At 71.2% G+C, this 16,823-nt stretch overlaps 1 protein-coding gene across 1 annotated transcript in view; it reads left to right on the forward strand.

The window, feature by feature from the left end:
- Positions 1 to 3,850: 3,850 nt before the first annotated feature.
- MUC2 (mucin 2, oligomeric mucus/gel-forming) overlaps positions 3,851 to 16,823 on the forward strand; it is a 24,106-nt gene continuing 11,133 nt past the window's right edge. Inside the window, exons 1-30 of the mRNA XM_045821086.1 lie at positions 3,851 to 3,968; positions 4,395 to 4,665; positions 5,468 to 5,582; positions 5,729 to 5,819; positions 5,918 to 6,030; positions 6,223 to 6,433; positions 6,650 to 6,775; positions 7,156 to 7,273; positions 7,396 to 7,534; positions 7,614 to 7,724; positions 7,831 to 7,900; positions 7,996 to 8,133; positions 8,231 to 8,395; positions 8,781 to 8,875; positions 9,214 to 9,340; positions 9,751 to 10,006; positions 10,104 to 10,156; positions 10,251 to 10,351; positions 10,605 to 10,756; positions 11,087 to 11,225; positions 11,539 to 11,649; positions 11,732 to 11,911; positions 12,009 to 12,248; positions 12,685 to 12,841; positions 12,932 to 13,063; positions 13,568 to 13,715; positions 14,091 to 14,131; positions 14,411 to 14,626; positions 15,024 to 15,047; positions 15,593 to 16,103. Of these exons, the coding sequence (XP_045677042.1) occupies positions 3,893 to 3,968; positions 4,395 to 4,665; positions 5,468 to 5,582; positions 5,729 to 5,819; positions 5,918 to 6,030; positions 6,223 to 6,433; positions 6,650 to 6,775; positions 7,156 to 7,273; positions 7,396 to 7,534; positions 7,614 to 7,724; positions 7,831 to 7,900; positions 7,996 to 8,133; positions 8,231 to 8,395; positions 8,781 to 8,875; positions 9,214 to 9,340; positions 9,751 to 10,006; positions 10,104 to 10,156; positions 10,251 to 10,351; positions 10,605 to 10,756; positions 11,087 to 11,225; positions 11,539 to 11,649; positions 11,732 to 11,911; positions 12,009 to 12,248; positions 12,685 to 12,841; positions 12,932 to 13,063; positions 13,568 to 13,715; positions 14,091 to 14,131; positions 14,411 to 14,626; positions 15,024 to 15,047; positions 15,593 to 16,103 (4,427 nt within the window). The 5' untranslated portion in view covers positions 3,851 to 3,892. The remainder of the gene's footprint in view (positions 3,969 to 4,394; positions 4,666 to 5,467; positions 5,583 to 5,728; positions 5,820 to 5,917; positions 6,031 to 6,222; positions 6,434 to 6,649; positions 6,776 to 7,155; positions 7,274 to 7,395; positions 7,535 to 7,613; positions 7,725 to 7,830; positions 7,901 to 7,995; positions 8,134 to 8,230; positions 8,396 to 8,780; positions 8,876 to 9,213; positions 9,341 to 9,750; positions 10,007 to 10,103; positions 10,157 to 10,250; positions 10,352 to 10,604; positions 10,757 to 11,086; positions 11,226 to 11,538; positions 11,650 to 11,731; positions 11,912 to 12,008; positions 12,249 to 12,684; positions 12,842 to 12,931; positions 13,064 to 13,567; positions 13,716 to 14,090; positions 14,132 to 14,410; positions 14,627 to 15,023; positions 15,048 to 15,592; positions 16,104 to 16,823) is intronic.

Consider the following 16,823-nt stretch of genomic DNA (forward strand, 5'->3'; position numbering starts at 1 on the left):
GAGGCTGGAGGGCAGGAGTGGGGGCGAGAGCTGGTCTTCGGGGTCCCGGGAGACAGAACGTCAGGGCCGAGGGGGCGCAGGACATGGTGGGGATGTGAGCACTCGACAGGTGCGACGGGAGGGAAGAAAGATCTCAGGACGACGACCTCGCTTCCGCCTGAGGAGCCGGGAGGAGAGCAGGGCGAAACCCGGAGCACGTGGGGGCGGCCTGGGCCGGGGCGAGATGGGGCGGGAGAGAAGATGAAGCCCCTGAGAGACACCAGAGGGGATCCGTGAACCCCAAGGCTGGGTCTCTGCGGAGGCCGGGGACACGGTGGACCTGCGGCCGGGTCTGGGGGAGCTGGGACGGGTCTGGGGGAGCTGGGACGGGTGTGCACCAAGGTTTGAGGCTCCCAGACGGACCTGCGCAGTGGGCGCCGAGTTGTAGAAGGGACGGGGTGGTCCTGAGGTTCAGACGGAGGTGCGGGGGTCGGAGACCAGCCAGACGGCCGGAGAAAGGAGGAAGCTGGGGGGGGGGACAACGTCGGCCACCCAGGTCGGAGCTGCTACGCAGGCCGTGCGGACGGGACGGCTCGGAGGTCGGAGCAGGGTGGGGCCGGTGCGAAGACAGACGGACAGACAGATCAGTGTAACGGAGTCCGGTCCAGAAGTGAACGCGCACGTGCATATAAACCCCATTTTTTCTTTTTGTTTTTTTACAAAGCAGCAGCGGCAGCAGAGGCAGCAGCGGCAGCAGAGGCAGCAGCAGAGGCAGCGGGGGAAGGACAGCGCCCGACAGGCCACCCGCTGCGTGCGGGCCCTAACTCCAGGTGGCCCCGTGAGACCGGCGCGAGCCAGCCCTCCAGAGGGAAGTGAGGGGGGGAAGGCTCCTCACGTGCGCCCCCCCCAAGACACAGCCCGGAGCCGTGGACTGCGCCGGCGCTGCCAGAGGCCCCAGGGAGAGGAGGAGGAGACGAGCCTCGGTGAAGGGGGGAAGCCCCACGGACGGGGAGCGTCTCTGACCTGACGACGACGGGCTGGTGCCCAGAAACCGCGGATCCCTCCCAGGGCTCCGTCCGAAAACCCGCCCACACAGCCCGGTGAGGAGGGGGCGAGACTCGAGCGGCGCCACAGAGGGCGCGCGGGCGGCAGGGACGCCCCGTTGGCCGACGGCCGGGCAGCGCGAGCCCCAAGGAGACGCCCCGTGCGCCCGCCAGCACGGCCACGCGGCGGAGAGGACGGCCCCCGGCAGCGCCGACGAGGCGGGCGGGAGGGGACGTCGTGCCCGCCGCTCTCGCGGCACGCGCCGGGGACCCCGTTTCTGGCAAGGCGGAACGTGCATGGCCCTCCCGCGGGACCCCGACACCCCGCTCGCAGGGAGGTGGGCGCACACAGACCCACGCCCTGCCCACTCGGGTCTGCAGACCCTGGGGAGCAGGATTGGTGAGCTCTCCCCTCCTCGGGGCCGCAGTGTCTCCCTAAGGCCTTCCGCTGGCTGGGTGAGGCCCGCCCGCGTCGTGGGGGGTCACCGGCTCACCCCTGGGAAACACCTTCGGAGCAGCACCCCGGCCGGAGTCGGAGCAAAGGCTGGGCCGCGACGGGTGCCGTGAATCATCCCTCCTCCGCCGGAGGAGACAGGAGGGGTGGCGCCCCTCCCCCACCACCTTGCTTCCTCCCTCCCCTCCCCCTCCTGCTCGCTGCCCCTCCCCGCGCCCTGCAGCTCCCCCCACACCCCACTTCCCGATGAGTCAGGGTTTGTGGACAGAGAGCCCTGGAACCGTCATTTCGGGCCCCATTTCGTGACGTCTCTGTGGCCTCCTCCCTGCGGGCCAGGCTGTAAAGTCCCAGCACCCTCAGGAGCCGCGTCCCATCAGGGCAAACACGGCTGGGTGTGGGGCCGGGCGGGGCGGCGCGGGTGGGTGCGGGGCCCCGGGCCAGAGCAGCCCCCGCGGGTCCGGCTCTGGCGGGGGTGGGGGTGCGGTGTCCTGGGGGCCCTCGGGCATCGCCGCTCGTCCAGAGAGAGGCCGCGCCGCAGTGATCCCCACCGTCTTCCCCGTGCGAAGGACCGGCCGGTCCCCGTTTGGGGGGCGCGGTGGGGGCTCCGGCTTTGTCCGGACACTTCCTGGTGTGTTTATTTCCGTCCAGGATGCGGCGCAGCCCACCCCACCACGACCTCCCCTGCGAGGGGCGCCGAGGCGACTGCTTGGGAAGGCCCGGGGGGCGGGGCCGGGGGCGGGGAAGCCCGGTGGCCCTGAGGGCTGACCAGGGTCTGAGGGTGCAGCGGGGCGTGGGACGGGGTCCCAGACTTTGCGGGGGTGGGTGGACCTGGGTCCCTGGCCCGGCGGAGCCCTCGGCCCCATCTATCGTGCCCACCCCTGCTGACAGCCCGGCCTGCCGTCTCTGTGTCCTGGGACCACCCCCTAACCCCTGCCGCCGAGACCCTGCTCCTGGGCCCGGGGGCGGGCAGGGTCAGCCCCTGGGCCTCGGGTCCCTACTGCTGCCTGCTGCCCCACCCAGAGGGGCCCTAGGCTGACCCCAGACCCCGGAGACCGCCCCCCTTCCATCCCAGGGGGTCCCCACTGGACTTGGGGGAGGGGGCCGTGCTGTGTGTCCTCCTGTGTCCCCAGCGGGAGCCCCGCCTGGGAAGCCACGGTCCCGGGCCGAGGAGGGGTCCTAGCACGCGCGGCCGCCCGGCAGGCTCCCCAGGAAGAGCCCCTGTCTCCCCCTGGCTCCTGCCCCACTCTGAGTCCCCAGGGACCAGGCCCCCAGTCCCGTCCCTATGCAGTGAGGACAGTCCCCAGGGCTGGGGGCACAGTGGGATGGGCTAAGGGGCTCCATCCCAGGCCCCCCTGGGCGGCCCCCCACCCCCCAGGGCCTCAGTAACCACCCACTGACCCTGGGCTGGCTGTCCACTCTCTCCCTGGCCCGGCCGGAGCCGGATTCAGGGTCTGTTCCAGGAGGAGGGAGGGTGGGGGCGGGGCCCTGACTGGGGCCGAGGTGGGTGCCCTGGTGCCCCCTCGGGGCGAGGAGGTCTGGGGCAGGCTGGAGTGCCAGCTCACAGTCCGGGCAGGCGCGGAGGGTCTGAGGCTCGTCAGGGGTCACAGCGCCTCTCTTTGGGCTGGGGGGTGCGGCCCAGGGGCCGGCACAGCCTCGGTCCTCCAGGCCGGTGGGGGCTGGGGCAGGGCCTGTGCTGGGGGGGTGGGGGCCGCCTCTGCGGCCCCTGCTCGAACACCTGCTGGGGGCCGTTTCTGGGGCCCGAGCCCCGCTCCCCTTGGGGACTTGGGGACAGCCTCTCCCAGCCAGGTCCCCGGAGAGCGTGCCTCGTGCCCGGTCCCCCGGCAGGGCTCCCCGAGCGCCAGGTCCACGCAGCTGCGGAGATGGGGTCGGCCTGGCGCGAGGCCAGAGCGGTGCCCCCATCTGTGGGCGGTGCCCCCATCGGAGCCCCCACACTTGCTGCCCGGAGGGGCTGGGTGCAGTCCCCCGCCGGCGTGAAGGCGGGCAGGGTCCTCCGGGGGCCCCTCGGGCTCTACCCCGGCGCGGGGCGGGGGGCCGGGCTGCGAGGAGCCTGCAGGACGGACAGGTGTCCGGCCGGGCCCTGCGCCCGCCCGCAGGTCCGAGTGAGGCTGGGAGGGACGGCCGTCCGCTGGGCGTGTGTCCGGACCTGGTAATTGGGAGGAAGATAAATAAGTGAGAAGATAACCTTCTGATAACCTGAATCAATATTTCCCCACGGTGGCTCATTGGGGCCCCTGCAGCTGTTTTCTAGAAAATTTGGCGAATGCTCCACCCACCCCTCGCCCCTCCCCCGCCTGCCCCACCCTCGGACAGCCCTGCTGGGCCTTATAAAGCCCCGACCCCTGCCCTCCCGCACCCCTGTCCTGGTCCCTCTCCCACACCGACCTGCCGTGCCGCCATGGGGCTGCCGCGGGGCTGCCTGGTGGCCCTGTGCCTGGCCCTGGCCTTGGCCAGGGGCACGGAGCTGCGGAAAGGTGCGGGGCAGCGTCCCGGGAGGGCAGGACGGCCGGGCAGTGTGGGCAGACGTCCCACCTGGGACGGGAGGCAGCCCTCTTCCACCTAGACTTGGGGGCGGCGGGTCTGGGGGGGCATCCTACAGCCCCCAGCCCTGCTGACTTTGGGTGGAAGGAAGGACGGACGGAAGGAAGGCCGGACAGGTGGTCTTGGGTCCCCACCCCCCGTTTGAAGGTGGCCACCTGGCCGGAGTGCGCGCCGAGGTCATGCCAGGTGGACGCACCTGAGCTGGTGGGAACCCGTGTCCTTCCCGAAGGACACCGTGCCCTGCGCCCTGCGCTGGGACCTGGGGGCTCTGCGGAGGGTCCTGGGGTGGGGGGCGGCCGCCAGCCGGTGCCAGGTGCGGGTGCCGGCCCGGCCGCTCACTGCTGCCCCCGCACCCGCAGAGGGCAGAGCCTGGAGCCACGGTCACAGCGTCTGCAGCACCTGGGGCGACTCCCACTACAAGACCTTCGACGGCGACGTCTTCCGCTTCCCCGGCCTCTGCGACTACAACCTGGCCTCCGACTGCCGCGACGCCTACAAGGAGTTCGCCGTGCACCTGCGGCGTAGCCCCGGCCGCGACGGTGGCCACCCCCAGGTGGACTACATCCTGCTGACCGTCAAGGACGACGCCATCTACCTCACCCGCCAGCTGGTCGTGGTGAACGGGGCCATGTGAGTGCGGCCGGGCGGCGTCCCCTCCTGTGGCCCCTGGGAGCCCCCCCCCCCCACTTCTTGGGAGGAGGCTGTCGGTCTGAGGTCAGGCGCTGCTCCCCTCAGCAAGCACGGACAAGCCCCCACCAGGGCCCCCACGGGTGGGCGGGGGGCAGGGCTCAGGGCTGGGGCTGAGTTTGTCCCTCAAGCCTCCCTCGGCCCCCCTACTCAGGGCCCACCAGGCTCCGGGCGGTGGTGGGACAGTGCCAGCCTCCTGGCCCAGGGGGCCCGGGACCCCATGCTGGGGTCACACAGGCAGGGAGGGGCCTGTGGGGCCCCCGCCGCTGAGCCGCGTAGTCTGCGGAACAGCGGGGCTACTACGAGTGAGCCCCCGTCTGGCGGGCCCGTCACCTCGGGGCCCGGCTGCAGCCCAGGTGGCCAGGCCGACACAGGGCGGGCGTGGGTGCAGGGCCCCCAGAGGCACAGAGTTTGGGGGGGCACAGTGCGTGTGCGGGCTGGGCAGGGGCTGCAGAGGCAGAGTCTGCCCTCCTTCCTCCTGGGGCCCCCGGGGCCCCCCTGCCCGGACAGGACGGGGTGTGGAGAGGGAAGTGGGCAGGCAGGGCTCGGCCCCCCCGAAGGAGCCCAGCAGGCCGAGTGGGCAGGGTCTCCCGGGCCACCGCAGCCTCGAAAGGCCACGGCCAAGTGTGGCCCCAGGGCAAGAGCCGGCCACACAGCCTCAGAGCCCACCGGGCAGCGGGACGGGGGGAGGACCGGTAGGCGGCGGCTGTGTGGGCCGGCTCCTGACTCCCTGCGTGTCCCCCAGGGTCAGCACCCCCCACTACACGCCCGGGCTGCTCATTGAGAAGAATGACGCCTACACGAAGGTCTTCTCCCGCGCCGGCCTGACCCTCATGTGGAACCGGGAGGACTCAGTCATGGTGGGTGCCGGGGCCCTGGGGGCGGGCTGGCAGCCGGTGGAGAGGCCGGAGGGTCAGTGACGGGCAGAGGCGAGGCCCCTCGGGGACGCCCCCCAGCTGCCCAGGCCCGTGGCCGCTCACCCTCACCAGCCCCTCCTGCCCGACAGCTGGAGCTGGACAGTAAGTTCCGGAACCACACCTGCGGCCTCTGCGGCGACTACAACGGCCTGCAGTCCTACTCGGAGTTCCTCTCGGACGGTGAGGGCCGCCGGGGTCAGCGGGCGGCGGGGGCGGGGGCGGCGTGCAGGCTCCCCGTGCCCCCCTGACGGGCCGTGCCCACCCCCCCCCACCCCCAGGCGTGCTGTTCAGTGCCATCGAGTTTGGGAACATGCAGAAGATCAACAAGCCTGAGGTCACGTGCGACGACCCCGAGGAGGAGCCGCCGGCCCCCAAGTCCTGCTCCCAGCACGTGAGTTGCCCGGACGCCCCCTCGGGGCAGGAGCTGTTTCCCTTGCGGGGGGGGGCGGGGGTGAGGGGCCCGCGTGGGTGGCGCTGCTCGACCTCTTCCCCGCCGACCTCTGTCGGGGGCTGGGGCAGCGTGGACGGGAGGAGGGCCTGAGCTGTCCACCCACCGCCCACCACCGCCACGTCTGCCCCCCAGCGCGCCGAGTGCCAGAGGCTGCTGACGGCCGCGGCCTTCGAGGGCTGCCGGAGCCTGCTGCCGCTGGAGCCCTACGTGGCGGCTTGCACCCAGGACCGCTGCCAGTGCCCGGCCGGCGCCTCCTGCGAGTGCAGCACCCTCGCCGAGTTCTCCCGCCAGTGCTCCCACGCCGGCGGGCGCCCGGGGACCTGGAGGACGGCCTCGCTCTGCCGTAAGCGCCCCGGGGGGTCGGGACGAGGGGGATGCAGCACGTGGGGGCGGGGGCGGCCCGGTGTCCTGGTCAGCGGCCTCGGGCTCGGGCTCGGGCTTGGGCTCAGGCTCGGGGCCGGAGCCCAGGGCCCTCCGCGGGCAGCCCCTCCGCCCTGCCCGCCCGGTGCAGTCCGCTCCCGGCCACGTCCCGCTCAGGGGCCCGCCTCTGCCCTTGCAGCCAAGACCTGCCCTGGGAACATGGTTTACCTGGAGAGCAGCTCGCCCTGCATGGACACCTGCTCGCACCTGGAGATCAGCAGCCTGTGCGAGGAGCACCGCATGGACGGCTGCTTCTGCCCCGAAGGTCTGTGCCACGGCGGCCATGGGGGCGTGGGCTGGAATCGGGGGGCGGGGTCCAGGTAGGGGGGACGCCAAGGCCGAAGGCCCCTCCTGGACAGGCACAGTGGTGGCTCCTGGGGGGTCTCAGGTCGGGGGACACTTTCCCGGTCATCGCCCTGCAGGCAGACACCCTGCCTAGCACAGGGACCTGGAAGTTTCCGGGAGGGGCCGGAGTCTCAGGTGCAGGAAGGTCCCTGACCAGACACCGGGCGGGGACCTCCGGGTCACTCAGTAGACCAGGGGTGCCTGTGTGGCGGGGAGGGGAGGCCTGGCTGGTGGCCCCTGCCCCGGTGACCCCGGCTGAGCCTGACGCCACCCTGCCCTGCCCTGCCCTGCCCTGCCCAGGCACCGTGTACGACGACATCGAGGGCCGCGGCTGCGTCCCCGTAAGCCAGTGCCACTGCAGGCTGCACGGGCGTTCCTACGCGCCCGGCCAGCAGGTCAGCAACAGCTGTGAGCAGTGGTGAGTCTGGGGCCCGGTGGTGGTGGCGGCGGCGGGGGGCGGGCTGGGGGCGGCCCTGCGCCCGACCCTGCGCCCACCACTGCCCACCGCCCGGTCCTGACCCCGCGCCCACCGCCCCACAGCGTCTGCCACGCCGGCCGCTGGGTGTGCAAAGACCTGCCGTGCCCCCGGACCTGCGCCCTGGAGGGCGGCTCCCACATCACCACCTTCGACGGGAAGAAGTACACCTTCCACGGGGACTGCTACTACGTGCTGACCAAGGTGGGCCGCCGCCCGGGGGAGCGGGTGGGCGGGGCCGGGGTCCCGCCTGCGCCCTCACTGCAGCCCCGCCCTCCCGCAGGCCGACCAGGAAGACGCCTTCGCCCTCCTGGGCGAGCTGGGCCCCTGCGGCTCCACGGACAAGCAGACCTGCCTCAAGACGGTGGTGCTGCTGGCCGACAAGAAGAAGAACGTGGGTGCCCCTCCCCTCCCCTCCCCTCCGTGTCCTCCCCCATGTCCCTCCCCCCGGGTCCCCGAGGCCCTTCTCATCTCTGGGGCCCCCTTGGTCTTTCCCACAGGTGGTGGCCTTCAAGTCAGACGGCAGCGTCTTGCTGAACGAGCTGCAGGTGAACCTGCCCCACGTGACAGGTGAGCCCCGCCCCGGGCGCCCGGGGGGCAGGCCATGGCGGCAGGCTGGCCGGGCGCCCCTCACGCCCTCACGCCCTCGTGCCCCTGCCCCGCAGCGAGCTTCTCCATCTTCCGGCCATCCTCCTACCACCTGGTGGTGAGCACGGACTTCGGCCTCCGGCTGCAGGTGCAGCTCGAGCCCGTGATGCAGCTGTTCCTGACGCTGGACCAGGCCGCCCAGGGCCGCGTGCAGGGTGAGTGGCCCCGCCAGGGTCCCCCGCAGAGGCTGCGCTCGGGCCTGCCCCCTGCCCCCTGAGCCCTGCCCGCTCCAACCCTGTCCTGGCCCCTCAGGCCTCTGCGGCAACTTCAACGGCCAGGAGAGCGATGACTTTCAGACGGCAGGCGGGCTGGTGGAGGCCACGGGGGCCAGCTTCGCTAACACCTGGAAGGCCCAGTCCAGCTGCCAGGACAAGCTGGACTGGCTGGACGACCCTTGCTCCCTCAACATCGAGAGCGGTGAGGCTTGGCCCCGCCCGGGACAGCTGGGGTGCTCGGTGGGTGGGGGTGTGGGGGGGGCACGGCCCGCCCTGCTCAGGGCCAGCCTGTGTGTCTGCTGCCTTCTGCCGTGTGGCCACAGTGGCAGCCTGCCAGTGACAGGGCACAGGGGCTGGGCCACCAATTGATGGGTGGTGGCCCTCGTCCGGGAGCAGGCCTGGCACCGGGACAGCACCCCCCCCACCCTCCGAGACACCCTGCCACGTCTGGGAGGGTGGAGGTGGGCACCCCCGGCCTGGTCTGGGCAGAGCTGACCTAGAAGGAGGGGCTGGGTTTGGTCCCCAGGGGGGATGGTGCTCCCCCCTGCCGGAGGGGCCGCCCCCACTGAGGTCCCGACCCTTTCTAGCCAACTATGCCGACCACTGGTGCTCCCTGCTGAAGAAGAAGGAGACGCCCTTTGGCAGGTGCCACTCCGCCGTGGACCCGGCCGAGTACTACAAGGTCAGTGGGACCCGCACGAGCCCTCCCTGCCGCCCTGGTGCGGGCCGGGGGGGCTGCTCTGTGCGCCTGGCGGAGCCCGAGGCTCCCGCTGGGAGTTGCTGAGTGTGAGTGTGCTCGCACACACGTGTGTACAGCACACACGGGTGCATGCACACATGCACCTGTGTCCGGCACACGTGTACACGTGCGAGCAAGCACACACAGCAGGCGAGGGTGCACGTGTAGGCACGTGTAGCATGTGCGAGTGTGTGCAGGTGTGTGTGTGCGTGCGTGCTGCGGCGTGCCGGGAGTGCCCGCACGGGCGTGTGGGCTCACAGCACCCCCCTCTCGCCACCCAGAGGTGCAGATACGACACGTGCAACTGCCAGAACAACGAGGACTGCATGTGCGCCGCCCTCTCCTCCTACGCCCACGCCTGCGCCGCCAAGGGCGTGCTGCTGTGGGGCTGGCGGGAGCTCGTCTGCAGTGAGTGCCGTCCGCTGCTGGCGTCCCGGGGCCCGGGGGGTCTGGTGTCCCGTGGGAGTCGGCCCTCGGCTCCCCCACACCCCTGGGGCAGCTCCTCCTGAGTGTCGGGGTGGGGTGGGGTGGGGTGGGGTGGGGTGGGTGTGGGGGCCAGCCTGCTGCAGCCGGACGGCGGGGCTCCACTGCCCGTGTAGGGTCCCGGGGCTGAGGCCACAGCCCGCCCTCCAGCAGGCGGGGGTGGGGGAGGGCGTGTTCCTGTGTCCCGGGTGCCCGGGGGGGCTGCCCTCGTTGGCCCCTCGGCTGGGCAGGTGTCCTGGTTCTGGACCAGGTCGGGCTGGAGACAGCCAGTGGGGTGGGCACGGGAGCGGGAGCGGGCCCTCCCCCGGCCCCTCACGAGGCCCCTCGCTCTGCAGACAAGGACGTGGGCTCCTGCCCCAAGTCGCAGGTCTTCCTGTACAACCTGACTGCCTGCCAGCAGACCTGCCGCTCGCTCTCCGAGGCCGGCACCCACTGCCTCCAGGGCTTTGCCCCCGTGGACGGCTGCGGCTGCCCCGACAACACCTTTCTGGACGAGAAGGGCCACTGCGTGCCCCTGGCCAAGTGCCCCTGCTACCACCAGGGCCTCTACCTGCAGGCCGGCAAGGTGGTCGCCAGGCAGGAGGAGCAGTGGTGGGTGTCTGGGGCCGGGGAGGGCGGGGGCCCTGTCCCCGGGGAGCCTGTGGCCCCGCCTAGCTCAGCAGACCCCTGCTCTCCCCCTCCCCCGCAGCGTCTGCCGGAATGCCAGGCTGCACTGCACCCGGGTCAGGCTGCTCGGCCACCGTAAGTGGACACTGCCCCGTGTGTGGCCCTCTCCCCTCGGCCCGCGCTCCCACCCCTGCTTCAGCTGAGCCCAGGCGGCCCCTCTGCCCCACAGGCTGTGCGGCCCCGAAGATCCACGTCGACTGCAACAACCTGACCGCGCTGGCCGTCCGGAGCCCCAGGCCCGTCAGCTGCCAGACCCTGGCCGCCGGCTCTGTGAGTGCGGGCCCTGGGGAGGAGGCGGGGCCGGCGCCAGGCCGGCCCTGAGGCTGTGGGTGCCGTCCTGTGGACGCGGGGGCCTTGTAGGGCTGCCCGTCCCTGGAGGGAGGCCCCCCGCAGGCGGCCCTCACCGGTCTCCCCACCCAGGTGTGGGTCCAGGGAGAGGGCTCAGGTGCGGGGTGGGGACTCTGCAGGGTCAGCTGAGCGGCCTGGCCCCGAGTCCCTGACCCCCGCGGTCTGGCTGCCGCAGTACCAGACCGAGTGCGTCAGTGGCTGCGTGTGCCCTGAGGGGCTGCTGGACGACGGCCATGGGGGCTGCGTCAAGGAGGAGGCCTGCCCCTGCGTGCACAACCAGGACCTGTATGCCCCCGGGAGCCGCGTGCACGTGGACTGCAACACCTGGTGAGCGGCCGGGCCTGCTGCCCCCGGCCCCGAGCGCTCCGTGGGCCCCACGTGCTGGAGAAGGGAAAAGGGCCCGGGCGGGGGCCCCCTTCCCTCAGGTGGGCCTGGGGTCTGCAGGGCCCCTCGGCCCCCCGCCTGTCTGGCAGAGTCCTGGTCCTAATGGGGGTGCTGGATGGCACTTTTGGCTTGGTGAGGGCTCCTGGGTGCTGTGCCGTGCCTGGGGAGCTGTCCGCACAGCACCAGGGGGCCCGGGCAGGCCGCCCGTGGAGCAGGGGTGGGAGACCCGGGGGCCCCGGCTGCAGCTCGAGGCCCCTCCGCCACCCTCCGCAGCACCTGCCAGAGAGGACACTGGGCCTGCACCCAGACCAGGTGCCACGGCACCTGCACCATCTACGGGAGCGGGCACTACATCACCTTCGATGGGAAGTACTACGACTTCGACGGGCACTGCTCCTACGTGGCCGCTCAGGTGAGTCCGAGGGCGACTCCCGGACCCGCCCTGCACCCCGTCCCCGCTCCGCTGGCCCTGAGGACGGGCCGGGAGGGCTGCGCGGCCCGGTGCAGGGCCTGGGTGGGAGTGGCTGGCCCCTCCTCTCCCGCCTGTACTGTGACGCCCGCTCAGTGCGTGGCGAACGAGGAGCAAGGGGTGTGTGGGGGTGGTCAGGGCCCTCCTGCGACCTGGTGGCCCCCTCTCAGCAGAGGAGGGGCTGAGAGGCTGGCGGGGGGGGTGCCCGGGGCGCTCGTGCCCGGCGGGCTCAGCTCACGTGCCCTGCGGCCCCCAGGACTACTGCGGCCAGAACTCCTCGCGGGCCTCCTTCAGCATCATCACCGAGAACGTCCCCTGTGGCACGACAGGCGTCACCTGCTCCAAGGCCATCAAGATCTTCCTGGGGGTGAGTGCTGGCCACCCGGGAGGGGTGGGGCGGGGCGGGGCCCCGTGGACACGCCCGGTGACCGTGTCTCCCCTGGACGCAGAGGACGGAGCTGAAGCTGGAGGACAAGCAGCACTCCGTGATCCACCGAGACGAGGGCACCCGCGTGGCCTACACCACGCGGGAGGTGGGCCTGTACCTGGTGGTGGAGACCAGCACCGGTATCATCGTCATCTGGGACAAGAGGACCACCGTATTCGTCAAGCTGGCGCCCTCCTACAAGGTGCGCGGCCGCCCCCGCCCGCCTGCCCGCTCGGTGCCCCCGGACCCCCGCCGCGTGAGCTCCTCCCGAAGCCTCCGCTCTCCGCGCTCTTCCGCAGGGCGCCGTGTGCGGCCTGTGCGGGAACTTCGACGGGCGCTCCAACAACGACTTCACCACGCGCGACCACATGGTGGTGGAGAGCGAGCTGGACTTCGGGAACAGCTGGAAGGAGGCCCCCACCTGCCCGGACGTGGCCACCATCCCTGACGCCTGCGCCAAGAACCCCCACCGCCGGGCCTGGGCGGAGAAGCAGTGCAGCATCATCAAGGGCCCCGTCTTCCGAGTCTGCCACAGCAAGGTGGGCGTGGCTGTGGGTGTGGCCATGCGCGCTGGGGCGGGGAGGAGGGCGTGGCCACAGGCGGGGCCTCTGGGGAGTCCTCCCGGAACTGCGCCCTCCAGCTGCGGGGCCGGCCTTCGACCACGTGACCAGAGGCAGACCCTTTCTCCTGAGACCCCTGGCTGGAGCCCCAGCCTCCTGTACCTTCCAGGGCGGGAGAAGGACAGTAACCCCCTGACTCCAGGCGGCCCTCCGCCCAGGCAGGGGGGCAGGGGCTGAGAGGCCGGGCAGCGCAGCCAAGGGTGCCCGGCTCTCTCTGGGCCTCCCGTCAGCGCCCCCTGGGGGCCATACGGTGTCGGCCCTTGCTGCCGTGGGGCCCCGAGTTCCCGGGGCCTGCAGGGGAAGGCCTGCCCTGCGAGGCCAGTGTGGACCCGGACCGTGGTGGCTTCCCCCGCAGGTGGACCCCAAACCCTTCTACGAGAACTGCGTCCAGGACTCCTGCTCTTGTGACACCGGCGGGGACTGCGAGTGCTTCTGCTCCGCGGTGGCCTCCTATGCCCAGGAGTGCACCAAGGAGGGCGCCTGCGTGTTCTGGAGGACTCCGGAGCTGTGCCGTGAGTGCCCCGCCCCGCCCCGCCCCGCCCGGCCTGAGGGTGGCCTGGCCCCGCCCCCCGCCCGCGGCTGACCCCGCCCTGCCCCCCCAGCCGTGTTCTGCGACTACTACAACCCCCCTGACGAGTGCGAGTGGCACTACGAGCCCTGCGGGAACCGCAGCTTCGAGACCTGCAGGACCATCAACGGCATCCACTCGAACATCTCCGTGTCCTACCTGGAGGGTGAGCCCCGGCGGGGCTGGGGGCCCTGGGGTCCGGGCCGGGCCGGGCTCGCCGTGCCGCAGAATCTGTGCATTGAATGGGGGCGGGGCCCTGGAGCCTGAGCTCAGACCTGCTGGGCAGGGGCGAGGCGGGAATGAGCCAGGGCGGCGCCCAACCCCTGAGGTCAGGAGCGAAGAAGGAGGAGGAGGACGTGGAAGAGCAGGGGGGGCGCGCTTCAGAGCAGGGGCTGGGGGCCTTTGAGCTGAGAACCAGGTGGACCTGAGGGAGAGAGAGATATGCCGGGCCGGGTCGGAGGGGCGCAGCCGGTGGGCGGGGCCTGGCTGTCCCTTTGGTCCCAGGGCAGTCTGCCTAGCTGGGTGGGAGGAGGGGGGCGTTGGAGCCAGTCCTCTGGCCTCCCAGCCCTGGCCTTCCCAGAGGAGCATGCTGGAGAGAAGGGCAGGTCCCGGCAGGGACAGTGTGTGGGGCCCCACCAGCCCAGTTCAAGCCGGGGCCCGTGTCCACTAGGCTGCTACCCCCGGTGCCCCTCGGGCAAGCCCGTCTATGACGAGGACCTGAAGAAGTGTGTCAAGAAGGAAGAGTGCGGCTGCTACATGAACGGCACCCACTACCCACCCGGCGCGACCGTCCCCCCGAAGACAGAATGCGAGTCTTGGTACCCGAGCGCGCAGCACCAGGGGCCTGGGGGGGTCTGCCCACACGCGGGCGCCCACACACACGCATGAGCCCACAGGGCACGGGCGCAGGCACGCGGGTGCGGCGCACGCCCACGGCAGCTAGGGCGCAGGCCCCTCTCTGGTTTTCTCAGCTCTCCCCACCCCCCCCCCCCCCCCCACCCCCCCCCCCCCCCCCCACCCCCCCCCCCCCCCCCCACCCCCCCCCCACCCCCCCCACCCCCCCACCCCCCACCCTGCCCAGCGTTCTGGCCTGGGGTGGGAGAGCTCCTTTCGGGCTGGGCCCGGGACTCTGGGCTGCACGGGCGGGCCGGGCCGGCCTCCCCGCGCCTGCAGCCCCTGCATTTGCTTTGCAGCATGTGCCACAACAACTCAAAGGTCTGCCAGTTTGAGGAAGGTGAGCTGCCCTCTGCGGCCGCCCCAGAGCCCGCAGGCCGCCCGGCCCCGGGCGGGCCCCTCTGGTCTGCGTTTCCCTGGGTGGGGAGCCCAGGACCCTCCTGGGGCTCAGCTGCTGAGTTCCGATGGGGCCCCTTAGGGGTCGGGGGCTGGGCTTCCCACGGAGCGCTGGCTTGTCACGGGCGGGAGCCGGGGTACGCCCTGTCTGTCCCTCGCTGGGGCGGCGGGCTGAGGGCTCCCGTTCCCCGTGCCTTGACGTCCACCCGCTCCTGCTCCCCAGGGAAGATCCTCAACTTCACCCAGAACGGCGCCTTCTGCTACTGGGAGTGGTGCGTCCCCAACGGCACGGAGAAGCACTTCAACGTCTGTGTGTCCACCACGACTCCTGTGTCCACGACCCCCACCACGACTCCTGTCTCCACGCCCCCCACCACGACTCCTGTGCTCTCCACCACCACCACCACCCCCACCCCCACCCCCACCGTGCCCAGCACAGGTGAGGCCCAGGGCCACGTGCCCCTCCCCCCCCACACCCCGAGCCAGCAGAGACGGCCTTGTACAGGCGGGAGGGGATACCCACCTGCCCCTCGACTCAGGCAAGGAACGCAGCCTCGCGTGTGGGGACACCTCAAAGACTGTGTGTCCCCGAGCCCAGACCACAGTGACAGTGGCATGGGGCGCTTCCCAAAACCAGCAAGAAAATACCCCTATGGGTTCGCAAAGGCAGAGAAATGTCCTTGAATCCCCCTGCGTGGGTCCTGGTGGTGATCGCAGCCACCACCGAGCAGGCTGGCAGGGATAGGACGGCCAGGGGAGAGGCAGCCGTGAAAGTGGGGACAGTTGGTGGCTCTGACACCGTGCAATGACTTGCTCTTCTTCCCATTTCCCTGCAGCTCCGCCTTCCTCTCCGCCGCCGAGTAAGTGTGCAGATGACGTCACTCTGGGGGGGGGGCGCGCGGGCGAGGAGACAGAGCCCCACCTCACCCTCGCAGCAGAGCCGCCCCCTCTGCGTAGAGACCACACGCGGTGCCTTTGGGGACGGCTTCCTGACTTGCTGAGCCCAGGGACTCATGCAGGGGCACTTGACCAGCTCCCACGGACAGCAGTGTTGGTCGAGCGTCAAGGCCAAGGCCCTTCCAGGACGCTTCCTCACTGGAACGGGCGGCCCATTTGTCAGCGATTGCTTTGGCACGAGGGTTTCACCGGGGCTAAGGGAGGGCTCTGGGCCGGCGTCTGTGGCCTGGGACCGCCCCGGTGCCTGTTGGGCCCTCTGCCCGCACCGGGCCTCGGGCTGCAGCTGCAGAAGGAGGGTGGGCGTGGGGGCCGCAAGCTCTCTGAGCCGGCGCTGTGGGCCTTGTCCGTGGGGGGGCGCAGGCACGGGCTCTCGGAGCCCTCTGGGTCCCAGCCACCTCCCAGGGGCCCCCAGGGCCTCAGTGACCAGCGCCGGCTCTTGCTTCCCCAGAGCTGTGCTGCTTCTGGTCCGACTGGATCAACGAGAACCACCCGAGTCCCGGGCCCGAGGGCGGCGACCGAGAGACGTTCCACAGCGTCTGCCAGGCCCCCGAGGACATCGAGTGCAGGGCGGCCGAGGACCCCCACCTCAGCTGGGAGGACCTGGGCCAGAAGGCCCAGTGCGACGTCTCTGTCGGGTTCGTCTGCAACAACACAGATCAGTTTGACGGGCCGTTCCCCCGCTGTTACGACTACGAGATTCGTGTCAACTGCTGTCTGCCAATGGATGAGTGTCCCGTGTCCTCAACCCCGAAGCCGACACCCACCACCACCACCACCACCACCACCACGGTGACGACCACCCCGACCCCAGAACCGACGACCACCACCACCACAACACCCACACCCACGCCAGAACCCACCACCACTGTGACCCCGACCCCAGAACCAACGACCACCACCACCACCACGGTGACCCCCACCACCACCACCACGGTGACCCCCACCCCCACCCCCACCCCGTGTGTGGGAGACTGCCAGTGGACAGGCTGGGTGGATTCCGGGAAACCGAACTTTAACAAACCGGGTGGGGACTTTGAATTCATAGAGAACGTCTGTCAGTCGGGCATGGCAGCCAACATCTCCTGCAGAGCTTCCCAGTTCCCAAGTGTCCCCATCGAACAGCTGGGACAAACCCTGGTGTGTGACCTCTCAGTTGGGCTGGTGTGCAGAAACGAAGACCAGAAGCCAGGGGGAGTCGTCCCACAGCCCTTCTGCCTCAACTACGAGATCAACGTCTACTGTTGCAAACCTTGTGGCCCTTCGACCACCACCACCACCACCACCACCACCACCACCACCACCACGGGGGACAACCACCCCCTACGCCAGAGTCCCACCACCACAGTGACCTCCCACGCCAACACCCACCAGCACCACAACCACCACCACCACCACGGGGACGACCACGCCCAACCCCAGAACCGACGACCACCACCACCACCACACCCACGCCAGAATCCCACCACCACTGAGACCCCCCACGCCAACACCCACCACCACCACCACCACCACCACCACCCCCCAACCCCAGGGGCGACGACCACCACGCCCACACGCTCAGAATCCCACCACCACAGGGACCTCCCACGCCAACACCCACCACCACCACCACCACCACCACCACAGGGACAACCACCCCAACCCCAGAACCGACGACCACCACCACCACCACACCCACG

Source organism: Phyllostomus hastatus, unplaced genomic scaffold (assembly GCF_019186645.2).
Source record: "Phyllostomus hastatus isolate PE091 unplaced genomic scaffold, TTU_PhHast_1.1 phas_scaffold_443, whole genome shotgun sequence".
Taxonomy (NCBI): Eukaryota; Metazoa; Chordata; class Mammalia; order Chiroptera; family Phyllostomidae; genus Phyllostomus; species Phyllostomus hastatus.